We start from the raw sequence: 25,185 nt of genomic DNA, 5'->3' as shown, positions 1-25,185 counted from the left end.
TGAGCAAAAGACGATGGGCTGGAATGCTAATCAGAGCAATTGTCACAAGTGTAGGCTATTTAAAAGCATGCTGTCAAAATTATTTTATGTTTAAAATAATTTCAACTTCGCACCCATCCCCAAAACCGTTCGTATTAAACATACAAACAAGTGCAGTCAAAGGTGAAGCCTCTGCTCAACCATAGGATGGCCTCTTACTTTGAAACTCATGCTCTCTTTGACTCTGGGCCTCTCTCTAGGTATCCGCTGCAAATACACTTGAGTCAAGTGTCCTTTCCACAACAGCACACTACGTTTTCAAAGCCTGAATTTACTAGAATCTAAAAGGCGAATAATGTTACTAAGAGTGCATATTTTGAGAAGAAACTGCACATTCCCAGAGCTAACAGTTTAATTTGTCTCAGCCGAAAATAGATATACACTAGTGCTTGGCTTGTTTGGAAGCAAATCTAAAAATAGATGTCTGAAAAATAAAGAAAAAATACAGAAAAACTAAAATTAAACGAGACTTGCAACAAAAACCAGTGTCATGTAAAACAAGAATAAAAACTGACTGCAAGGGAAATAACCATCGTGGAGGAAAAAGATGACCAGGTGCAAATACGGATGAAAGATTATAGAGCAGTTCTACACTGCCCTTGCAAGAGAGTGAGCATAGTAACAGAGAGATATGCTCTGACCAGGTAGTCCAAGAGCAAGGTCCAGCGGGTGCACAACCTTCATGCCAGAGTTTCAAGGATGAGACACATTTAAATTAACAGGCCTTGATAGACAAACCTACCCCAAAGATGTTTGCAATGTCAAGGGTTTATAAAACCGTCAAAGATGATCCTAGGCCTGCACGTGTGCCAAGACTGCGTCATCCTGCCCCATTCTATTATACTCTTCGATAGAGCCCTATGGCTAGCTCGTGAGGAATAGAGACCTGTTCTCTTCAACCTAGATCAGAGTTCGGACACAGTTGTCCTCATTCCTCAACAGTGTAAACCATCTCCCTAACCCATCCAATTCCAAAAAGATCTCAGTTTTAAATCACATTCGGACCTTCACCCTGAGTACTATTCCAACTGTTGAGTCATGTGAGGGCCCCATATCTTGTGGGAAAACCATCAACCAAAAATCTGTACTAGCTATTTTTGACAAAAGCCATACAGAATGTTCCTATATATTGGTACTTCTGGGAAGATTCCCTGGGAGTAGAATTCCAACATCAACAAACACTTTTCCGGAGCACTGACATCTAAGCCCCATTTCCAAGTAATCTGTCCAGTGTTCTGTACACTGCCCACTGGAGCTGGGACAGGCCTCTGAAGCCATGCCGAAACTTTGTGGAGGAATCCCATGGCACGCTAATCTCCTCTCTTTTGACTTGGGTGAGATACACTTTTATTTTTGGTAGGGTTTTTTGGGAGACAATAAGATTCTTGAGTACTTGGAAATCTGGACAGATTCTCAGTTCACATGAGCTCAGCTATATAAAAATGCCGCTTAGTAGTCAAGCTGCTGTGATACACAGAAAAGAATGTTTGTGAAATGGCAATGGAAACAGTAAAATTCTCTCTAGCTAATCAGTCCCACTGGCCAGGACTTCTAAATTCTGCTGTTGGTGGAAATTTGCATCATGATGGTTATCCCAACCAAAAAAAGACCACATTTTACTCCATAGCTTAAGACTGGTCCTAGTGTCCAAAATTATTTTGAACTGTGGTGCATTACTTTCTAACTGCTATAAATTTGTGGGGCGTCTTATCTTGGCAATAGACTACTAAAATATTCTGTTTTTTTGTGATGTTATTCATTTGAACTGTCATATGGGTTAAGAAGTCCACTATTTTTTAATATTTAGCTCGAACTACACAATGCATTTTCAAGTATGGTCACTTGTCATGCAGTATTTAAGCTCCAAACCCTTTTCACCAATTCTTAGAGTAGGCCATGGCAGCTCATCAGCATTAACTTTGAAAATTCATATATGCATGAGAGTGCAAATTGATGTGTACAAAGCGATTTAGAGCCCTGGGATGCAGACACAAAACCCCAAACTCACCATAGACACCACTAACAGCATCAATGGTCTGGAGAAAAGGCTGGTACTGTTAGGGCTGACACACTGCACATTCATGTACGGTCATGTTTAAATACTGTATTTTTTTATGGGGTTCGTGATTGGGGGTTACACTGCTTTTGTGAATGGATTTAATATCGCGATATCCGTGTATTGGCTGCATTGTTTTGTGCGTTTTAAAATCAATAAAATTGCTTATCAAAAAAATACTGTATTTTTTACCAAATGGTCCCCAAGGTAAAGGATCATCAAGGATCTGGAAAAAGCAATGATTTAAGACTACAGTGACAGAAAGTAAAAAATCAAAGCAGGGACAGCTGCAAAATAAACAGGAACGTATATAATTAGACAATGAGTGACTAACAAAAGAAAAACGCTGCTGATGCATACACCTTTTTCTGCTTGTTCGATGATTTGCCTCACTGCCTTCTTCAAACTGTTGGCCCTGAGCATTAACTGCTCCCTAGGTTTGAAGATTTTCTGGGTGGAAGACTTGGTGATGCTCTCCGTTAAATGCTCTTTGCTTTCAGTCAGGGACTCTTCGCTGGAGAACTCCTCCTCGACGTCTTCCTCTACAATGGGGGGTGTTGACCGCGACAGTATGGGTGCTGCCTGGGCTTCAGTGTGCAGAGCCTGGAGCAACAGGTCCAGCTTTTCGTTGAGTGCTGAGCACTAAAGTAGAAAGAAGTACACAAACATCAACAAGATTGGAAAGCTAGTACAAACAAATCATTTGAAAAGTGGTTTCTATCAGGTTTTAGGAGTTAGTCTGCAGAACCAATTTTAATTTTGGACAGGTTTCAAAAAATGCATAAAATACTTTGTGCTGCTATTTATGGGAGCATGTGGCATTCATAAATAGCCTGCGCAAGCCCCCTCTCACATGTTTACATTTAAAAATCTAATAGTGAAACATATGTTGGGAATACAAATATTTAGAGTGGAAGACCATATTTCCAAATGAAACTAATATTCAGGCAAAACAAACCACTGCTAGTGCATCAAGCACACCTAACCACTGTGTAAGTGGAAATCAAAAGTAAAACGTATGAGGCCTTCAGCCCATGGCTCCACACTCTATTGAAGCTGACCCATTGCTTAATTTGAGCCAGTGGTTGCAGGTGGGCCCACCGGTACTCTTCTTTGGGGACTGCGACCAATGTTTAATTATCAGAATTTGACTCAGAACAAGATAGAGAAAAGCAGCAAAGGGGGAGATAAGAGAAAGAGAAAGAGAAGAACAGCAGCAAAGCAAGCAAGGAGGGATAAAAGAGACCTATGATGGTGGATGAAAGATGCATGAGGTGAAATAAAGATTAGACAGTCCTGGTATTCGCCAAATCCAGCATTCGGCAGTAGTACCATCATGCTTTTTTTATTAGAACAACTGGAACCCTGGCATTTATTCTTTCCAAATTAAACACCGAGCTGTCACAAAACTGAGCAAAATAGGAGACACGGGCATATATATGTGTGCTTCTTCCCAATGCAACTGAGCACTGTTCCCATTCATAGCAAATGCAGTACCCATGGTGTGTAGAGCTTTACAGAGCAATCTCTAACACCAGTGCAAAAAAAAAGATAGCTGTGTTTTTCTCAAGCAAGTGAGGTTTGAACTAGCAGGAGTCACAAATACATTTCCGACAACAATAGGTGGAGGTTGTGTCCTACAGTAGCCTCATGTTGTTGGAAAACTTGTAAGACATAATAAATGTATTAATAATCCATCAATATATTTCGAGTACACGTTTTTATTGCTTAATATGGGCAATACATATTGGAGAGAATGTTTTTGTCATATTTATCAATAAATGAACACATTACTAATACATTTACACCAGTATAATACTGTTTTTGTAATATCTGTAGGAAACTAACCCTCACCTTAACGGCCATTGCCTCAGCCTCTTCAGTATTTTCTAACGGTTTTTCATAGGTTTTCCCTACTTTGGCAACAAAATCTTTAACGGTTTCACACAATACTCTGCAATTAAAAAATTGGAAAATATATGGTTAATAAAGAACATTCTTCTAATGGTGTTGGCAGTATTTGCAAACAGTCGAAGTATCATCGGAATTCAATACTTACTGGCAAAAATGAGGACACTGACAATGGCCTATTAATATAGGTCCAAAAAGCAAGAAAGTCAATTCAGCATGGTGACTTCTCACAAATTGTGTTGATCTGTTGTACACTACAACAAATTCGTTTTTCTGTTTATCAATGCTCCATTGCCACTGACTGGCTAAATCAATGCAGCAATAAAATGCACGGTCGGGTATCCCAAACCTCCCAATGTTCACATCAGCTAGCAAAGATGAGCAAGGAAATGCGGCCCATGCTGTACCACTTCCACAATGCCCATGGGTGAACTTAGATTGGAAGTGGTCTCAGGCTTTCTCTACAGATTTATGCAGAAATTCGGACGCTGAAAATTCTAAGATACAAGGGGGAAATAAAGGTTCAGCGTCAATTGCAGGAAGCTACGTTCATCCAATGTCCCAAGAATGGCACCAGTAGATAGGAAATGCTTGTGTCTGATTGAAGCAAAGAAAGAAAGATACATTCGTAGACACAGCCATACTGACATAATATTGCCCAGGTCTATAACACTGGCAAGTGTGAAATACTGGTCGACAATGGAGGAATAGAGCATATCAAACCTGCCACACTTATTACCAAGCATAGGCTTGCATTTTGTAAGAAAGACTATAAATTCTAATCTTCAAGCAAGCCAGAAATTGCGGCCATTATTGATGAAGAATCTTGCCTCTTTTCAGAAGCTTTAGTGGCGTCCAAGTTCTAGTATAATTACTGATAGAGGAAGGATGATAACAGGTGACTTGAACAAGGCAAGTGATAAAGTTGATTTTGTTTATTAATAGACGTGTGTCTGGGCTTTTTCAAAAAGTAGATGAGTTTGTCCATTACGCAGCACGAGTTTGGTATTAAAGCTGGCAGCAGACTTTGCTCACGTGTTTAGATCTCACCTCCAAAAGCTAATATTAGAAAAAAATAATAATATGCCATAGGCAAAATTGTGTTTGCTATTTCCTGGAGGGATGTTCAACTCTATTGTCACTGTAGTTAGGGGTCACATAATGTAAATCACTGCGATGCAAAAGGTGATTCTGCAACATGCCTCAAGTATGTGTTATCTACTGTCACGTTTGATACATCTAGACGGATGTCTTCACAGATCAGTGGTAGAGCAAGAGGAAAACAGGAAAATCATTCCTCATCTGACTACCTCTCCAAATGATCATCTCAAGTTTGTCTGATGCATCACTCCTACCCTCCCAGCTTCTGATTACACGAGAAACTCCATTTGAGACTCTTTGTACCTGTGAGCAAATTACTATTGTGAGGGTCTATAGCGAGAGTTTGCTAAACTATGGCGCTAAACAATCTGCTATCATAAACGTTTAGCACAGTGCTTGTTGATCAGTGGTTCCACAATGACTGGAGGGTCCGCAAGGCTGCTACTCTGTTTACATAATACTAAAATGAATCAATTAAAACTTATACAGTATTGAAAAATATGAAGAAGCAAAATTGAAAATGTGAACACTTTCTATATTTGATTGCAAATTCAACAAAATATTTCAACGTGAGCATTAGCTTGGTGTATATTTGGATTTGGATTCCTTGCCAACATATTCCCTAATAGCTCATCAGCTTCACCTACACTTTAGACTTTAAAGAGACTACTACGCTGTAGTGTTGAACTGGGTCTGCTAGACGCACAGCATAACTGTTAGTCTCAGTTTTCAACATTTACTTTGATCTTAAAGAACGTGCTAACAGCGGGGTGGTGTGCTTGAGGTAGAGCGGTTTGTGCTTTCTCTGCTTTTCCAGTACCCGAGAAGGAGGCCAGGTGCTTGGAAACCACCCTTTTCCTGGGGCTACATTGCTCGCAGTTCACAATGCCTGGTCATATCCCCATGATTGCGGGCTATAAGAAAAACACAATATTGCCACTGCGCAGAAAGCACGTTATGTTGTTATGTTAACATCATCTGGTATAGCGCTCAACTCAGCCGGGGCATCTCTGCGCTGTACCGGATCCTAACAGGAGGTGCGTACCATATGGATTCAGAATAGGCATGCTTAAAGTGATTTCCTAAATTTACATTATGTGGGGGTGGATCGCAGGGTCAGTGGAAGTTTGTTCCAGTAACTTGGAGCGAGTTATAAGTAGGCTTTGCCCCCCCATGCGTGTTTGGCGGATACGGAGGACACACAGTAAAGCTTTGTCACTGGATCTGAGTGCGCGACTCAAGGCATAGGCCCTTAACTTTTTTTGAAGATACAATGGACCTTTACCCTTTAAGGCATTATAGGTGAAGCAACAGATCTTACAATGGGAACGTTTCTTCACTGGGAGCCAGTGCAGCTCCTTCAGCAGGGAGCTGAGGGAGTTCCAGCAGGGCGGTTCAGAATAAGCCTGGCCACCGTGTTCTGACCACCTGGAGTTTGGAGAGCAGTAATTCACTAGCTTCAGCTAGGAGACCATTTCCATAATCCAGTCTACTTATCACCATGGCCTGGACCAGTGTTCTACAAACTGTCATGGGGAGGAAGAGGAAGATTTTGCGCAGTATGCGCAGATTGTAATAGCAATCGCTAGTGGTTGCTGCAGGCAAAGCCCGGGCCAAGGGTGAGCCCCTTCTTTTGGCTCAACAGCAATAGAGAAGAGGAATCCGTTTGCTTCTAGCTCATTCCACAGTGGGTAGGAAGTGTTCACTTTCCCTTGATAGGTTACTTGTTTGGGCATGGGGAGCTATGAATGACAAGCATGTACTAACTGAACAGAGAATTTGTTTAACAGAGGGCCCTTCGACGGTAAGAGATTCTGTTGCTCAGACAACCAAATATAGAGAGACGCCCTTCATTTCGCCTAATAGCTGGGGTCATGATTTATTGTCATCAATTGAACACATTTTAGAAAACAAGACTTTATTTCACGAAAGAGCACTGCAAATGAGGGCACACATACTGAATCCTGTCCTCTCAGCTACACTTACCCTGGGCCATCATTAATCAGGACAGATCAATCATCATGCATACCTCGGCACAGCAGCCAGGAGGTTAGTGCATCCAATGTGTGAACGATAGGGGAAGGAGCAATAAAGTCCGCTCACAAAAAATTTGAGTACTATTCGAAAATAATGCAAGGGGAATTTTCCAATCTTGCAGTTACCGTCTCAAGCCATGCATTGTGTTTCAGCCCTAATTAATGTCGCTCCTTTAAAAGAAAATCAAAGGTAAAACTATGAACACTCGGAAAATAAGATAATACACTTGCTACAAAAGCATGCTGGACATAAGTGTCTTGCTTTTAAGGATAGCCATTCATAAGAGGGCTTTTGAGGAGATTGTGTAGTATTTCAATTTAGGGGCCCATGTTGCTTCTAGAATTTGTTTTGCTATTTGTTATGGGAAAAGATGGGAGAAAGGGGGTTACATTTGGATATTTTTATAGGCATGATATTAGAAATGAAGCTCTCCTAATAGTGACACAGCTTATTTGACCCAAGGTACCAACATAATTTCTGTCCCTATTCAGTACTGATTATCTGACTTGGGCTTTCAAGAGGACATTGATTGACTAACACATAAGAATCCTGAATTGGGTACCTCTAATAAGGAAATTAATAAGGCCGAATACACATCCGAAAATGTCGAGGAAGAGGTCTGTTCTGGGCATCATTCAAGAGGGAAAAAGGGTTTAAATATTATCTCCTAGAAAATTGTTGGAATCTGAGGAATGGTTGCTCTTTATCAAAACAGTTGATATAATAATTTTGGAGGAAACGTGGGCAACAAAGGAAGGAAAGGCATCTACATGGGTTTACTACTTAAGAAATTCCAGCTACCCTCTTGCCTTTGAGCCAAGCTAAAGGAGGTCTTAGAAAACGGATATCTGTGTCCTTAACTTGCATAACAGAAGTGTTCAATGCAGACTCATCGAACATTTAGTTCCTAGTTATTATTTATATCATTGTGATATGTTTATGCTCTTAAATGTTTAGAACAAAAACTTTATTTAGAATAACTATAGCATTCTGGAAATTATATTTGGCATTACTGAGGGAATTTTAAAAGTTAAGAAGGAGTAGTTTCTGTCCTGTAACTCCAGTTCTATAGTAGGGGTATCTCTGTTATAGTCATAATCTAGTGAATAGTCCCGCCCATGTGCGTGGACCCTGGAGCAATCAAAAATAATCTCTTACAGTGTCAAAAAATGCAGAAAAGCATAGACACTTAAGAGAGAATTGAAAGACAGATAATGCAGCCTAAAAAAGGCTACACTGTACAGTACTTCAACTAGAAATTCTACCATAAAATCCACAAAACAGCAAAAGCCTGTACAGATTTCCATTGCTTTAACAGCAAACTCCCTCAGGAATGATAGAGAGAAGAACCTGGACAGACAAGCCCCATAGGCTGCCATTATGTGGCTCAGAACAGGATACTGTGCCTTTAAGAGAATCTTCCAGAACCTTCTCCCAGTATTCCAGAATGCATAGCAGGTCCAACTTACTTTCAGTTCTTTTTGAAGGCGTAACACGCCAGACCTGTAGCATTCCGTACATGAATATCTCTCTCCACCGGGGAGGAGGGCGGGCGCTTATGACTATAACAGAGATACCCCTACTACAGAACTGGAGTTACAGGACAGAAACTACTCCTTCTGTTGTAGGGGATCTCTGTGTATAGTCATAATCTAGTGAATAGAATGGCAAGCCCATCCCCACACCAAAGCGGCGGTGGAGAAAGAGAATCAACACCACTATTGTGCGAACAGATTTCGCAGCGAAGCCTGTCCAACATGAGCATCCGCCCTAGCATCAGAGTCCAGGCAGTAATGCTTAGCAAAGGTATGAACCGACTTCCAAGTGGCCGCCTTGCAAATTTCTGCAATCGGAACATTACGGAGCAATGCTGTCGTGGCAGGCTTGCCCCTGGTGGAATGAGCCTTAGGCTTACCTCCTAAGGTCTTATTAGCTTTTTGGTAACACAGCTGTATGCAGGACACAATCCACCTAGAGATAGACTGCTTAGAGGTCGCAAGACCCGTCCTGACAGATCCATAATTGATGAACAATTGGTCTGACCTACGAATATCCCTGGTTTTATCCAGATAAAATTTCAGCACCCTCCTAACATCCAGGGAATGCAAAGACCTTTCCGCTGGAGATGAAGGATTCTGAAAGAACGTAGGTAAAGTTATAGTCTGGTTGATATGAAAATCAGAAATAAATGTAAATGTAAATGTATTTCGATTTATATAGCGCACGAATCACCCAGGGGTCTCAAGGCGCTTGCTTAGGGAACCCGTCCTGGTATTCCCCTGTGAGATACCCCGGCAGGGTATTCACAAGGTGAAAGCTAGGCATCCCGCCGCGAGGGGCCGTAGTGGAGATTAAGCAAGCTATTGCCCAGAGTCGCAGAGTGTGACCCCGTGAGTCGAGTAGGCACCGGAGCGAGAATTGTCGAGTCCGTGAAATTTTTGAGCCCGAGACCCGCCGAGGTGGGGAAACGAACCCTGGTCCACGGCTGATCTCAGCTTCCTGGTCTGCCGCATCTAACCACTGAACCACGCTTCTCCACCCACTGAGCCACGCTTCTCTAACCTTGGGGAAAAACTTAGGGTGAGTACGCATAACAACCTTAGCAGCATGAAATACAGTATAAGGTTCTTGGCAACACAACGCCTGAATTTCACTCACCCTGCGGGCCGATGTAATGGCCATGAGGAACGCCGCCTTCCAGGACAGGTGCTGCAACGAAGCCTTATGAATAGGTTCAAAAGGCTCCTTCATCAACCTGGACAGCACCACATTCAAGTCCCATGAAGGCGAAGGAAGCCTGACAGGAGGGAACACTTTCTTCAAGCCTTCCAAAAAATCTTTGATCACAGGGATCTGAAAGAATGAAGTCTGTGAAGGGCATTTCCTGTAGGCAGTCAAAGCAGCCAGATGAACCTTAATGGAATGGACATTAAGGCCAGACTGCGCCAGATGTAGCAGATATGGAAGGATAACATCTTCCTTGCATGTCGTAGGGTCATAGTTCTTAGACGTGCACCATATGCAAAACCTCTTCCACTTGTAAGCATAAGAAGTCCTAGTGGAAGGCCGCTTGGCCTCCTTCAGTATGTCCATACAATCCTCTGGGAGATTCAGATGGCCATATTGCACTATTTCAGGAGCCATGCCGCCAAACTCAAAGACGAGAGGTTGGGGTGCACCATCCGCCCCCTGAACTTCGTGAGAAGGTCCGGCCTGCACGGCAGCTTCATGTGAGGAAGGAGAGACCGGTGAAGCAGGTCCGTGAACCACCACTGCCTGGGCCATTCCGGGGCAATCAGAATCATCTTCGCCCTGGATTGGGAGAGCTTGATGAGAACCGCTGGAATCAGGGGAATGGGTGGAAAAGCGTAAAGAAAGCTGTTCGACCAGTTGATCCATAACGCGTTCCCCAGTGTCCCCGGCTGGTAGTACCTGGAGGCGAAGTCTCGGCATTTGCTGTTTTCGGCGGTGGCGAACAGATCTATGTCTGGAGTGCCCCACCTTGCGAAGACTTCTCCTAGTACTTCGTCGTTCATGACCCATTCGTGGTTTTCCTGAATCAGTCTGCTCAGCTCGTCTGCCTGAACATTCTGCGCAGATGAGTGGCCGTTATCGAGAGTCCCCGAGCCAGAAGCCAATGCCAGATCGCCTGCGCCTCCTGAGACAGAGTGCACGATCTCGAGCCCCCCTGCTTGTTGAGGTAATACATCGTGGTCGTATTGTCCGTCTGAACAAGCAGAGAGTTGGTCCGGAAGGACGGTTGAAAAGCCTTCAGCGCCAAGTGAACTGCCCTGAGTTCCAGGAAATTGATGTGGTACGTGGACTCCACGTCCCTTGAATCTGTAGGTCTTCGGAGTGCGCTCCCCAGCCTTGGAGAGAAGCATCCGTCACGATAGCCTGAGTGGGAATGTCCTTGTGGAAGGGAACCCCTTTGAGGAGATTCTCCGCTGAACACCACCACTTCAGAGACTGAAGAGCATGCAGAGACAGCCGTATCTTGTCGTCCCAAGATCCTCTCCTCTGGTCCCACTGATCTTCCAAGCACTCCTGCAGCGGTCTCATGTGCAGCCGCGCATGCGGTGTCAGGAAGATGCAAGAGGCCATCGATCCCAGCAGAGAAGACACCGTCCTCACTGTCGTGGATGGAGCGGACATGAGAGCCTGAGCCTTCCGAAGGAGTGATAAACGTCGCTCTTCCGAAGGAGACACGCTTGCTGACAGCGTATCGATGGAGGCTCCCAAGTACTGGATGCACTGGACCGGAGTCGGGACAGACTTGGACATGTTGATGTGCAACCCCAGCTTGTTCAAGAGAACGCACGTCTTCTGGAAGTGTGCTTGAGCTTCCGAGAAGGAGGAGGCCTTGATCAACCAATCGTCCAGGTACGGGTAGACAAACACCTTGTTCTTCCTCAGGTGTGCCGCTACCACTGCCATGCACTTCGAGAACGTCCGGGGCGCAGACTTCAGCCCGAACGGAAGTACCGTGTACTGATAGTGATTGGTGCAGACTTGAAATCGCAGGAACTTCCTGTGTTTGTGCGCAATGGGCACATGGAAGTACGCATCCTGTAGGTCTATGGCGCAAAGCCAGTCTCCCCGCTTCAGCTGAGGATAAATCTGATGCAACAACAGCATGCGAAACTTTTCCCTGCAAATCCATTTGTTTGCCTGTCACAAGTCCAGAATGGGCCTGAACTAGTTCTTGTCCTTCTTGCGGACCAGAAAGAACCGGGAGTACAGACCTCTTCCTCTTTGAGACAGAGGTACATCTTCTATCGCCCTTTTCCTTAGAAGGATGTCGGCCTCCGCCTGGAGCTCGCGCAGTTGATACTGTGAGCTGACCGGAGGAATCGACGGAGGAGGGCTGATGAACCGAAGACTGTATCCATTGCAAACAATATTGAGCACCCACTTGTCCTGAGTAATTTTTCTCCACTCTGCCAGAAAAAATTGAACGCTTCCCCCCACCGGAGCGGGTAACGGACGAAGGGGAAGAAACCGCTCAGGGGCGAGACCCAGCCGGGCCCTTGTTCGCGGTAGAGGACTGCTGTCCACCTCTACCCCTCTGACGTTTCTGGAAGGGTCTTCTGTATTGCTGCTGTTGTTGCTGCTGCTGATGTTGCCCAGAAGACTGTCCCCTTCCTCTACCCTGCGACCCGAACCGTCGTTGGAACTGGCGGTAGGGTTTCTTCTCTTTTGGCTTCTCCAAGCCCACAGCCGTCAGGGTTTCAGCCTCGGCCTTCATCCTGGCCATTTCGTCATCTGCGTGTTTCCCGAAGAGGGTGTCGCCGGAAAACGGCAGATTTGCCACTCGTTGTTGCGCTTCAGGCTTGAGCGACGTCAGCCGGAGCCAAGCATGGCGTCTCTGATTGATACCGTGGCAGTATCCATGCGCGGCCAGCAGGGAGATATCCGCCGCGGCGCTGATGGCCTGGTTCGAAACCAGCATCCCTTCCTGGACGATCTTCATGAAGTCCTCTTTCCTGTCGCGCGGGACAAGGTCCGCAAACTGTTCCATGGAATCCCACAGCGCACGGTCGTATCGCCCCAACAACGCCGAGTCGCTGGAGGCCTTCATCGTCGTGGAAGACGTCCCACACGCCTTCCGTCCAGCTGAGTCAATCCAGTGACTCTCCTTATCCGGAGGCACAGTGGAGGACGGGGAGGTAGCATGTAGTTTCCGAGCCGCCGTCACAATCACCGAATCAGGCACTGGGTCCTTCCGTAGGAAGGCCGGGTCCGAATCTGGAGCCCTGTACTTCTTGACAAGCCTGCAGGGAGCAGCTTTCACCACCGCCGGCGTAAGGAAGAGCTGTTCAGCAGGCTCGACCAGTCCTGGCACCAAAGGCAGTAGGGGGCGAGACAGGTGCTTCGTGTGCAAAGTCTCGAAGATCACAGAAGTTGTGGGCGTAGGGGCCGTCACCTTGATCCCCAACTTCGCAGCCCCTCTCAGGAGAACCTCCTGGAACGTGCCAATGTCATCTATCGGAGACACCCTCGTCTCCGGTGAATCCGACAATGTAGGCGAATATGAACGGGTCCCAGAGGCCGAACGGGACCTGGACCGATGCCTCCTATGGCGATGTCTGGATCTCAAGGAGGAACCGTGTCCACTCCTAGATCTATCTCTCCTCCCGGAGCGTGACCTCGATCTCCTGGGCCTGGGACGCTCCGCCGGCTTCCCCGGGACGGACGTCTTGGGCTGAGGAGGAACCTTCGACTTAGGAGTCTTCTTCGGAGGTGTCGGAAGTCTGGGCATCGACACCGATCTCGGTGGAACCGGAGGAGGAGCACCCGGCCCCGAGGCCTGCGGTCCTGACGGAAGAGCAGGTAGAGGAGGCAATGGAGGAGGGGTCGAAGCCCTCGGAGGAGGACCTCTAGGCAAAGGAGTAGGAGGAGGCGGCTTAACAGTCTTCCTCGGGGTATACACCTCTGAGTACGCCGTTCCCGGCGAGCCACCATCCTGTCCGGACTGAGGGGAGCCCCCACAGTCCTCGGCCTGTCCTTACGACCCCCTGACGTCGACGACCGGTGTTCAGACGTCGAGCGGCCCTTCGACACGCTTCGGCGTCGACCGGCTTCTATGCCTCGACGTCGACCCCGACCAGATGGACGATCCTCGAAACCTCGACGACGGGCGCCGACTCCTATACGGCGACCTCGACCGCCTCGACGACGACCTCTTCGATCGCCTCGACGTCGACCTCTTCGATCGCCTCGACGTCGACTCCTTCAGCGCCGGAGACCTCTTCCGCCTCGACGGCGACCTCGCCTTCCTCGAAGGCGGCCTCGATGACGAGGATCCCCTCGACGACGACGATGACCCCACCCTCGACGGCGAAGTCGCCTCGACGGCGAGCGCCGACGTCGGGCCCTCCGATGCCGTCCACTCGACGCCGACGACGAAGAAATCGACACCGGGTTCGACGGCGGCCTGTGTAAGTCCCTCGACGGGCGACATTTTCTCAACCCAGAGCCCTGGGGAGACTGGGAACTGGCCGTGGACCTTCCTCTCGACGTCGTGGTTCTTCTCTCTATCATTCCTGAGGGAGTTTGCTGTTAAAGCAATGGAAATCTGTACAGGCTTTTGCTGTTTTGTGGATTTTATGGTGGAATTTCTAGTTGAAGTACTGGACAGTGTAGACTTTTTTAGGCTGCATTATCCGTCTTTCAATTCTCTCTTAAGTGTCTATGCTTTTCTGCATTTTTTGACACTGTAAGAGATTATTTTTGATTGCTCCGGGGTCCACGCACATGGGCGGGACTATTCAATCAATCAATCAATCAAAGCATTTATATAGCGCACTACTCACCCGGAGGGTCTCAAGGCGCTGGGGGAAGGGGGGCCGCTACTGCTCGAACAGCCAGGTCTTGAGCTGCTTCCTGAAGGCGAGGTGGTCCTGGGTCAGTCGGAGGTGGGTCGGAAGGGAGTTCCAAGTCTTGGCGGCCAGGTGGGAGAAGGACCTTCCTCCTGTGGTGGCTCTTCGGATGCGGGGGACGGCGGCGAGGGCGTGGTTGGTCGATCGAAGCTGGCGTTTGGGAACGTAGAAGTTGAGGCAGCTGTTGAGGTATCCTGGGCCTTGGTTGTGTAGGGCTTTGTGTGCGTGGGTGAGGAGCCGGAAGGTGATTCTCTTGTTGACCGGGAGCCAGTGCAGGTCTCTCAGGTGTCCGGAGATGTGGCTGCGGCGGGGGTTGTCCAGGATGAGTCGCGCTGAGGTGTTCTGGAACCGCTGGAGTCTCTTCTGGAGTTTGGCGGTGGTTCCGGCGTAGAGGGAGTTGCCGTAGTCCAGACGGCTGGTGACAAGGGCCTGGGTGACCGTCTTCCTGGTCTCGGTGGGGATCCATCGGAAGATCTTACGTAGCATGCGCAGGATGTTGAAGCACGACGAGGAGACGGCGTTGACTTGCCTGGTCATGGAGAGGGAGGAGTCCAGGATGAAGCCCAGGTTGCGTGCGTGGTCTGTGGGTTTGGGTGCGCGGCCCAGGGCGGGGGGCCACCAGGAGTCGTCCCAGGCGGAGGGTGAAGATCCCAGGATGAGGACTTCCGTCTTGTCCGAGTTCAGTTTCAGGCGACTGTTCATCATCCACTTGGCAACGTCTGTCATCCCTTCGTGTAGGTTGGCTCTGGCGGTGTCGGGGTCGTTGGTGAGGGAGAGGATCAGCTGGGTGTCGTCGGCGTAGGAGATGATGTTGAGGTTGTGCTGGCATGCGATGGCTGCGAGGGGGCTCATGTAGACGTTGAAGAGTGTTGGGCTGAGCGAGGAGCCTTGAGGGATGCCGCAGATGACTTCGGTGGCCTCCGATCTGAACGGGGGGAGGCGGACTCTCTGTGTCCTTCCGGCGAGGAAGGAGATGGTCCACTCCAGTGCCTTATCCTGGATTCCGACGTTGCTGAGGCGCTGTACTAGGGTACGGTGGCAGACAGTGTCGAAGGCCGCGGATAGGTCCAGGAGGATGAGGGCCGCTGTTTCTCCGTTGTCGAGCAGGGCTCGGATGTCATCGGTAGCTGTGATCAGGGCGGTCTCGGTGCTGTGGTTGGCCCGGAAGCCAGACTGCGAGAGGTCGAGGGAGCCGTTCGTCTCGAGGAAGGCGGTCAGTTGCTTGTTGACGGTCTTCTCGATTACTTTAGCCGGAAACGGGAGCAGCGAGATGGGGCGGTAGTTCTTGAGGTCGGTGGGGTCGGCTGATGGCTTCTTAAGTAGGGCGCTGAGTTCGGCGTGCTTCCAGCTCTCCGGGAAGGTGGCGGTGTCGAAGGAGGTGTTGATGATGTCCCGCAGGTGGGGTGCGATGACAGCGTCGGCCTTGTTGAAGACGTGATGAGGACAGGGGTCTGTCGGAGAACCGGAGTGGATGGAGTTCATCGTGTGGACGGTGTCTTCTGTGCTGATCGGGGTCCAGGCGCGGAGGGTGGTTGTGGGGGCGGTGGTTCGGTCATGGCGTGCGTCGGTTGAGTGCTGAAGCTGTTGTGTATGTCCGCGATCTTGTTGTGGAAGTAGGAGGCGAGGGAGTTGCAGAGGTCTTGCGAAGGGGTGATGTTGTTGTTTCCGGCGTTGGGGTTGGAGAGCTCTTTCACGATGTTGAAGAGTTCCTTGCTGTTGTGTGCGTTGTTGTCCAGTCGTTCCTTGAATGCGGTTTTCTTGGTGGTGTGGATCAGTTGGTGGTGTTTTCGGGTGGCGAGCTTGAGGGCGGTCATGTTGTCCGGTGTTGGGTCTCTGCGCCAGGTTTTCTCGAGTGCTCTGCAGTTCTTCTTGGAGCTCTTGAGTTCGTCGTTAAACCATGGTGCTTTCTTGCTGCCGGGTCGGCTCGGCGGGGTCTTCAGAGGGGCGAGGTCGTCTGCGCAGTTGCTGATCCATTTCGTGAGGTTGGTGGCCGCTTGGCTGGGGTTCGTTGTGCTGGTGGGAGGGTTCATGCTCAGGGAAGTGGCGAGCTGGTCTGCGGTGATCTTGTTCCAGCTTCTGCGGGGAACCTGTTGCTGGTGATGGTGGAACGTGGTCCTTCTGAAGCTGAAGTGGACGCAGCTGTGATCCGTCCAGTGGAGTCCCGTGGCGTGGCTGAAGGCGATGTCCTTGCTGGAAGAGAAGACCGGGTCGAGTGTGTGTCCGGCGTAGTGGGTGGGGGTGGTCACCAGTTGCTCGAGTCCGAGGTTGGCGAGGTTGTCCAGCAGGGTGGTGGTGTTGCGGTCATTGTTGTTCTCCAGGTGGAAGTTGAGGTCCCCGAGGAGGATGTAGTCGGCGGAGAGGAGGGCGTGCGGGCTGATGACGTCGGCGATGTCTTCGCTGAATTGTGTGCGTGGTCCCGGGGGTCTGTAGATGAGGGTGCCTCTGAGGGTGGTCTTGGTGTTGACGTGAATCTGGAAGTGCAGGTGTTCGGCGGGTGCAAGGGTATCGTCTGTGTCGGTCGTGATGCGGATGGTGTTCCTGTGGATGATGGCGATGCCTCCTCCTGTCTGGTTGACGCGGTCCCTCCGGATGATCTTGTAGCCGTCCGGGATGGCGATGGCGATGTCGGGCGCTGAGGAGGCGTTCATCCAGGTTTCCGTGAGGAAGGCGACGTCTGGGGCTGTGTTGTCGAGCAGGTTCCAGAGCTCGACGGCGTGTCTGTGGACGGAGCGGGTGTTGAGCAGGATGCACTTCAGGTGGGTGCTGCTGGAGTTCGGCTTGGTGGGTGCTGGTGTGGCATGGGTCCGGTTGCAGGTGAACTTGCAGGAGTGGCAGCTGAAGGGTCCGTGGGTGCGTCTCGGTGTGGCTCGGTAGCAGCCCGGGGGTCGGCCGGTGTTGAGTGCGTTGAGTTCGGTGGAGTTGTAGGTCCGTCGGATCGGCTTCCGTCGGTCGGGGCCAGGGGTCCTGGCACTGGGCGCGGTCCAGGCGCAGACGGGCTTACCTTTGGCACACCTTCGGCGCTCATTCGGTGCTCCCGTCCGCTGCGCGGTCGCTCTGGGGGCGTCATAAGAAGGAGCCGGGAGGGCGGGTCAGCTGGGTGGCGGGAGCGGGGCGGCCAATGGACAGGAGGGGGGCGGGGTAGATGGAGGTCTGTGGCGGGAAGGGGGACTGGGGCGGCTCGGCGGCAGGGAGCGGCACCCAGGTAGGGGGGGTGAGCAGAGGGGGGAGCAGGGGGTAGTGGCGGCAGGCAGGTAGAGGCAATGACCAGGCAACACAGGGTAGGGTGGCACAGGAGGCTAAGGCTGGACACACGACAGGCGGACACAGGGAGAGACAGAGGCGGCACAGGTGTCAAAGGCTGACACGGGGGGAACACAGAGGCGGCACTGGGGTCAGCAGCGAGGCAGCAGGGGGGGAAGTCCCACGAGGCGGCAGCGAGGCAGCAGCAGCGGGCAGGAGCAGCGGAGTGGGGGTGACCTCGCCTGAACCAGGCTCAGCGGTCACTATATTATGACTATACACAGAGATCCACTACTACAGAAATTACAGTGCTCTATAATGAGTTCAAACATTAGCAGAGGACTTCACTATTAATCAACATATTCTACATTGCCAGACATCTCAATAGTTTTAAACAGTTCTGTACATTATCATCCAAAAGCAAATCGACAAGGTGAGGTCCTAATCGACTAAATGGCTAGACGAAAATCAGCATAATATAGCCAAGGTTAATTTATATGCAGTTCAACGCTTTTCGTGATAGGGGACATTCTAATTCAATTGATTATGTTTTTGTTTCCGGAGATTCATTGAGTTTGACTGAAGATTTTAATGTTGCCAATGGCCTTTAGAGTGGTTATAATACTTTATTGGTTAAACTCTCTTTCAATGTGGTAGAAAACGTGCATAATCCCATTCTGACAGGACTAAATAACAAACATTGGGGTCGCAGGATAAAAGGGTGGGTCCCAAAAATGTCATGATCAATTTAATGAGGAGCACAAATAGTGACTTCCCAGTGTATTCGGATGATAATAGTGCATGGTTATCAGTGGTAGATACTTATAATAAAATTACTAAGCACTCCTCAGACCAAAGTTTCGGATGTAAAGAGATGCAAATGGTTTGACGATTCTTGCACTAAGGCAAATAATAATCTCCATTATGCCTTAAAAGAATACCATGACACTAACTCAGCTATTTCCAGTCCCTTTGGTAAAGCTCTGGGGCTAGATGGCATATCCTTAAAAACAATATGGAGCTATGGGCCCCTATCATAACCAGAATTTTAAATATGTTTAGTTTTGTTACCTAAATCCTGGTTCAGATCCATAAATTAAACCTATTTTCAAAAGAGGAGACAGATCCGACCCAAAATGGTACAGACGAAGCTCTTTTACTGACTCAATTGTCAAAGTTGCAGGAATGATAATTAGGGCAAACAATTGGTTTTGGTCCCGAACTTGGTTGATGTGCAATATCGGATCAAAACTGCCAGAGGTAACGTTGAGCACTGCCAGTGCTTGAGCTTATGATAAGTAATAACACCCATAAGAAATGAGGTTCTTTGCATCTAGCCTTCAGTAACCTAAATTTTGCAGGCAAATGTGTAAACAAGTTACAACTTTGGTCCATCTTGGAAGCCATTGGGGCAGAGGACACCATTTTGGATTTTGTGAGACTAATGCACATGGACCGCTCTGCCCAAGTCTGCTTTGGATCTCAGGGCGAGTCAACAAGCTTATTTTCTCTCCCTAGGGAGTTCTGACAAGGGTATGTGCTGACACTAATTTAATTTATGTTACACACAAACTGCCTTGACTGCAGCCTTAATGATCATGGGGAAGATGCTCCAAACTGGACACAACACACTTCTGGTTTTACTTTACATGGATGGTGCAGTTTTGCTGCCACGTACTTCAAACTGTCTTAAAAGAGTACTTGGCACCTTCATTTCACTCAGTGCCCCACAACTTATATGTGCGCCTCGATCATATACTATGCGCACTACCTCGATTACCATTGGTCGGCAATGAGGACTACTTGAGCCATGTAGTATCTGATCACAATGCCCATAATGTAGATATACAAGGGAACGTCCCCTGTCGCCCACGTAGCATCTCCCTCGAGATTACCAAGATGACCTAATTTTCCAGGATACCCAGGAGTCGCACAAACACAACTACTTCACCAAGAATTAAGTTATCACTTCCAACAGGACACTTGAGTGGGCAGACCTTAGGGTGGTCACCAGCTGCATCCGTATCCAAGAAATTGTAGGGGTCCGCATGACCCTTGATAGGGTAATTATGGAGGTGGAACAGCGCCTGCTGGTGCTGGTGCGAAAGGCAGAGCAAGACGATATCCATCAGGCCACGTTAGAAGAGGCAAAGCATCAAAATACAACTCTCTTGGAGTGCCTATGATACTTTAATCTTACTGCCTATGTGTTCAAGACCCACAGGGAGGGAGATAAATCCGGTCACCTCCTTGCCTGGTTGGTCTATCAGGAGCAAAGGGGGACTCCTATGCTAGCGCTCACTTCCCCACAGGGTACAACCTATCCCGCACAACAAGAGATCCTTCAAGAGTTCTACAGACATTATTCTGAACCATTTCCAAGCCAAACCAAAACCCCACCTGTACATCCTCACATTGACCTATTGTCATATTAGGAGCAGATTATAAAATACCCTGGAAAATTTGGTCCAACAGGTATGCACAAATCCATGCAGGAAGATACATCTCATCTATGTTCCTGGTAGAGCGTGGCACACAGTAGGGGTGCCCTCTCTCCCCCTGCTATTTGCAATGACAATGAAGCCATTAGCCATCTGGCTAGGGAGGGGTGATCAATACTGGTGTACCCTTCTTGCTGACAAATCACACGCAGTGTCACTGTATGCTGATGATCTACTATTGTACATCCGTAATGTCCATGCAGATCTATCCCCTGAGCAAGACGCGCTCCAGTCATTTGCCAGAGACACAGGCGTTGCGGTCAACTGGGACAAGTCATCCATCTTCCCACTGATCCCTGACATGGCCCCACAGGAGCTATGTTTGAGTGGGAAGCCACTTACCTGGCGGAGTTCTGCAGTGAATATTTAGGAGTTTACCTGTACCACTCCTTGGCTGACCTCACAGAGGGCCACCGGAGACTCTCATTAACAGCACTGAAGTCACTGGTACAATTTTGGAAGAAATGACCATTTACTACCATGGGGAAGATTTCTTTATCGAAGATGGTGATCTTACCTCGCCTTCTAAACTATTATATCAACCTGCTCGTATTGCCCCCCACCCTTGTGGCTTCTTCCGTGAACTTGATTAATTGTTAGTAGAACTTATCTGGGGCCGGACAGCCCTAAAGAAGTTAATGTTACCTAACAGAGAAGGTGGCTTAGGTGCCCCATAATTTGAAGCCTGCTTCCTGGTAGCACAATTGCAATGGTTTGCCAGATGGCTGGCTAACAATAATCTGGAGGAAAGATACTATGGCTCACAACCCCTCACAGCTGTCACAATCCAAGGCTTCCTGATCCCTCTTTTTTTGCCAGACTCCCTGAGTTCTTTACAAGGGCAAGATGCCCTCAAATGCGTCACTAGAGTGTGGTTTCTCACACAACATATTCCTCCATATGGTCTGGGATTCCCACGTTACCCTGGGTCATACTCAGCTGCAGAACTCCAAAGCTGGCATGATTGGTCTCGGACTACGGCGGCAACCTTTTCTCAGAAGGCCATCTCCTTTCATTCAAGCAACTTCAGACGGACTATGACCTCCTACCAGAACATTTCCTCACTTGCTGCCAACTACATAACATTTGCCATACCCTATGGCCTACAGAAGATGAGGAACCTCAAACACACGCTGTCCACCAGGCGTGCCTCACCATGGGGGAGGGTCGTCACTTGATCACACGGCTCTACAGAGCACTACCAGAAGATACAGGGAACCCATTTAGGCCCTTACATGCCAAGTGGGCGGAAGACTGGGGAGGGCATTGCATGCCACTGAATGGGACTAGGCCCTAACCTTTACCCAGAGCGTCCAGAGAAACGCCAGATTCAAAAACATTAAATTTCATATCCTTCACCGTGCATATTTGACTACCACACAACTCACTCCCTACTTCTCTGCAGTGGACCTGCAGTCCCTCCGCTATGTTCAGAGGGACACGGACCTCTGCCACATGGTATGGTCCTGTCCCGCCCTTGTCTCCTACTGGAGGGGGGTGCACACAACTTTGCAGGAGGTCAATCACACAGAGGAAACACATAGCAAGCCCTCCTCCCTGCTCTCTCTATATTGGTGATGTTATGCTATCCGAACCATCACACATTATCTACTCAGCCTTCCATCTTGCCATGTGTGCATACCTCCGTGCCTCCCTCCCCCGCCACACGTGGTAGTTGTGGATTTTGTCCTACTGAATACTTATTAGTTCTTGTTATTGTGTGCTTTGGTTGTATTACACTTTTGTAAAACGTGTATTCCCTATTTTTATTCCTGGCAAAGACAATGTACGGTCTTGAGCTGGATACTATGCTTATACTTGTATTACATGCACAATGCTTACTTCTATAGCTCCATATTTAGGGATTTTTCTTGCATTACTTTGTACATGTTTAACAATAAACTTTAATAAAAACAATTTACAAAACCAAAAAAAGAGTACTTGATGCTTATGTGGCATATTTGGATAGTAGGTTTTGCAAGAAATAAGTAATGACAGCTGAACCTAAATCTGTTAAAGCCAGAAGAAAAATAGCTTTAATCTGATACAATTCAGAAAAAGCAAACTTGTACAGCCCCAAGGAGGAGGAAGGGTTTGATTTTGCTAGGAGAATGGGCAATAAACCTATTATGTACACAATAAACATATATAAAAACAAATGTCTCACAATTGCGTCTTGTGGTTCAGGTTTCTGGGGCTATACCAAAGTGTCTACTGCCAGATAGAGGAGAATAACGTCTTGAGAAGATACTAGGCATATCTCATAGCACTTGTCATTTCTCCTCCCACGAAGAGCTTGGACTCTGTTATTTGGAGGACATAATTAAATTGTCACTCTTACTGCTCTTGGTTTCTATTTGGACCAATCCAGAAACTAGTTTCAATACAGACATTGTGAAGATTGTGTGAGCATGCTCTTCTAGCAAGAAATCCCATGGATCAAATATACAAAAACCCTCAGTCAAATCCTGGGAAGACTGTAAATTGTCACTGCAGCATAGTTAATGGCTAATGAAGACAATTTATAGATTAAGGCAGCATTTTTACCTTTAAAACGGGCAGATAGGGAATCAATGGAACTTTGTAAATCAACTGTATAGATCTATTTATTGCGTAAAACATCAGAAAGCCTGGAGTCATATTTAGAGTATGTTTGAGAATTCTAACAAGATTGCATTTTGTCACTGTTCATTTTAAATTAGGTTTTCTCAAGGGTTGATTCAATCAAGGCTGTTTATCAAGTTACCCTTGTGATGATGTTTCAACACGAAAATTAATGCACTTTATTTTGTTTTTTACATTTCATAGCTGTCCAAGCAGCAAATACCTGGTCCTGGTGCTTAAACATTTTCAACAGATGTAGGTCAGTTTTTCTATTTTTATTAAGTCTGACTACCTTTTTGTATTTTATTCTATGGGCTGTTCGTTTGATGGCATCTATATTATGTGCGAAATTTAGGGGCGTTCAGCACCAACTTGCTATTAAGGAAGGGCTGTCCCTGTTAGGTAGTCAGATTAGAAGAAAGGCCACATGATGTGTTACGTACATATAGCATAAGCATTTAAAGTCACTGTCCTTACACCTCTGCACAGTGGATACGCTACCAGATACACTGGCAGCAGCATGTCAAAGGCTATCCTGACTACACCTGTTTGGGGTAGAACTAGGACCTGGGTTGGAGAAGATGCCATTCTTCAACAGGAACCCCTGCAGAAATAAAACACAGAGGCTTCTGTGCCTTTAGGTCAGGCAGCAACGGTTAGTTACTCTTGCCTAGTCAAAATTAATGTAGAGTAAGTTTCATACCTGGATTCCAATACTCCTCCTCCTGTTGGTCTTGAACATTTAAACTTGATATTTTTGAGTCATATGAAACTACGTTTCACCTGAGGAAGTACCATAGCAACTGGAGAGAGAATTAAAAAAACTGTCACCATCACTTTCTGTGATTTATGAAAATGGATGTAGACCAATATGGTGGCAGCGACGTCAGAGAAGTGGAGAGAGAAGGAGATTAGAAGTTACTATGGAATGTTATCATACCCCCTTGGCTCCTGATCCAAAGATGTGCAAACTATTGTATTGTATTGTATTGCGACTTATATAGCGCACGTATCACCCGAAGGTATCAAGGCGCTTGCTTAGGGAACCCGTCCTGGTATTCCCCTGTGAGATACCCCGGCAGGGTATCCACAAGGTGAAAGCCAGGCATCCCGCCGCGAGGGGCCGTAGTGGAGATTAAGCAAGCTATTGCCCAGAGTCGCAGAGTGTGACCCCGTGAGTCGAGTAGGCACCGGAGCGAGAATTGTCGAGTCCGTGGAATTTTGAGCCCGAGACCCGCCGAGGCGGGGAATCGAACCCTGGTCCACGGCCGATCTCAGCTTCCGGGTGCGTATACAGAGCAGTTTAGACTACACCAATATGGCATACCTGAGTTGCAACAATATCAATTAGGCTAGCTTGGGACACTACAGAATGAAGCAGATGATGTGCTGGGATCAGGTTTCCCATGCACAATTTCCTTTGAGTGGTTACTGATAAAGCAGAACAGCAAGTACAAGGCAATATGCATTGTACATGGGGCAACTTAAAAGAGCAAGGCTTCTTCAATGAAAAAGATTGAGGCTATTGTGCCTTTAATGTTAAGCGATGCGCACAAATGTGACTGACAACGGCTATTACATTTTAAAAGTAGTGAGAACTGGAAGCAAGCTTTTCAGAAACTGGCTACCTAATCCTAGAATGAACTGCCAGCTCAATTAATGCACAAGTTACTACTTGTGTAACGATATATATGTAAGAGACATTAGTTAGTGCTAGATTCCTTACCGTAGAATATCCCCAGGCGTCAGACTGGATCCGGAACATTTTGCGTAGCAATACCCCTGCGCGCCGGCAGGCGTCGTCCGCGGCTCCACGTTAGTCGGCGTCGCCGGAATGACGTCTGAGTACTTAGACGCCGCCCTCGCGCGCTGACGTCAGTTCTGATACACAGCTTTTCCGCGCCAGATACGCAGAGCCATGATAGAACCAACACTGGTGCCATGAAACTAGGGCCCTGAAAGGGGATGACCTTAACCCTAGATATCGGTTCGCAGAACGGGGAGGATGGGTGGGTCGGTAAGGAATCTATCACTAACTAATGTCTCTTACAGATATATCGTTACACAAGTAGTAACTTGTGCATCTGAAAGAGACATGTTAGTGATAAATTCCTTACCTTAGAATAGATACCCCAGCAATACCAACCCCGGTGGTGGGTCTGCGAACCAATAATCACACCAGAAAGTCCTGGAGTACGGAACGGCCAAAGAAGCCATCCCTCCGGACTTGGCTGTCCAGGCAACAGTGTCTTGCAAACGTGTGCAGCGAGGCCCACGTAGCTGCCTGGCAAATGTCCTGCAAGGGCACTCCTCG

The 25,185-nt window shown here is 47.8% G+C and overlaps 1 protein-coding gene across 3 annotated transcripts in view; it reads right to left on the bottom strand.

Annotated features, from left to right (window-relative positions):
* DGKH (diacylglycerol kinase eta) overlaps positions 1-25,185 on the bottom strand; it is a 681,607-nt gene that overhangs the window by 198,210 nt on the left and 458,212 nt on the right. For all 3 annotated transcript variants that reach the window (XM_078657279.1, XM_078657278.1, XM_078657277.1), the window contains exons 14-15: positions 3,950-4,049; positions 2,458-2,737 (exon numbers count right to left, since the gene is read on the bottom strand). In XM_078657279.1, coding sequence (XP_078513405.1) covers positions 2,458-2,737; positions 3,950-4,049 — 380 coding nt within the window. The remainder of the gene's footprint in view (positions 1-2,457; positions 2,738-3,949; positions 4,050-25,185) is intronic.

This window comes from Lissotriton helveticus, chromosome 8, assembly GCF_964261635.1.
Source record: "Lissotriton helveticus chromosome 8, aLisHel1.1, whole genome shotgun sequence".
In the NCBI taxonomy this organism is placed as follows: domain Eukaryota; kingdom Metazoa; phylum Chordata; class Amphibia; order Caudata; family Salamandridae; genus Lissotriton; species Lissotriton helveticus.
The sequence above is the reverse complement of the archived record's forward strand: the minus strand, read 5'-3'. Positions and strand labels throughout refer to the sequence as shown.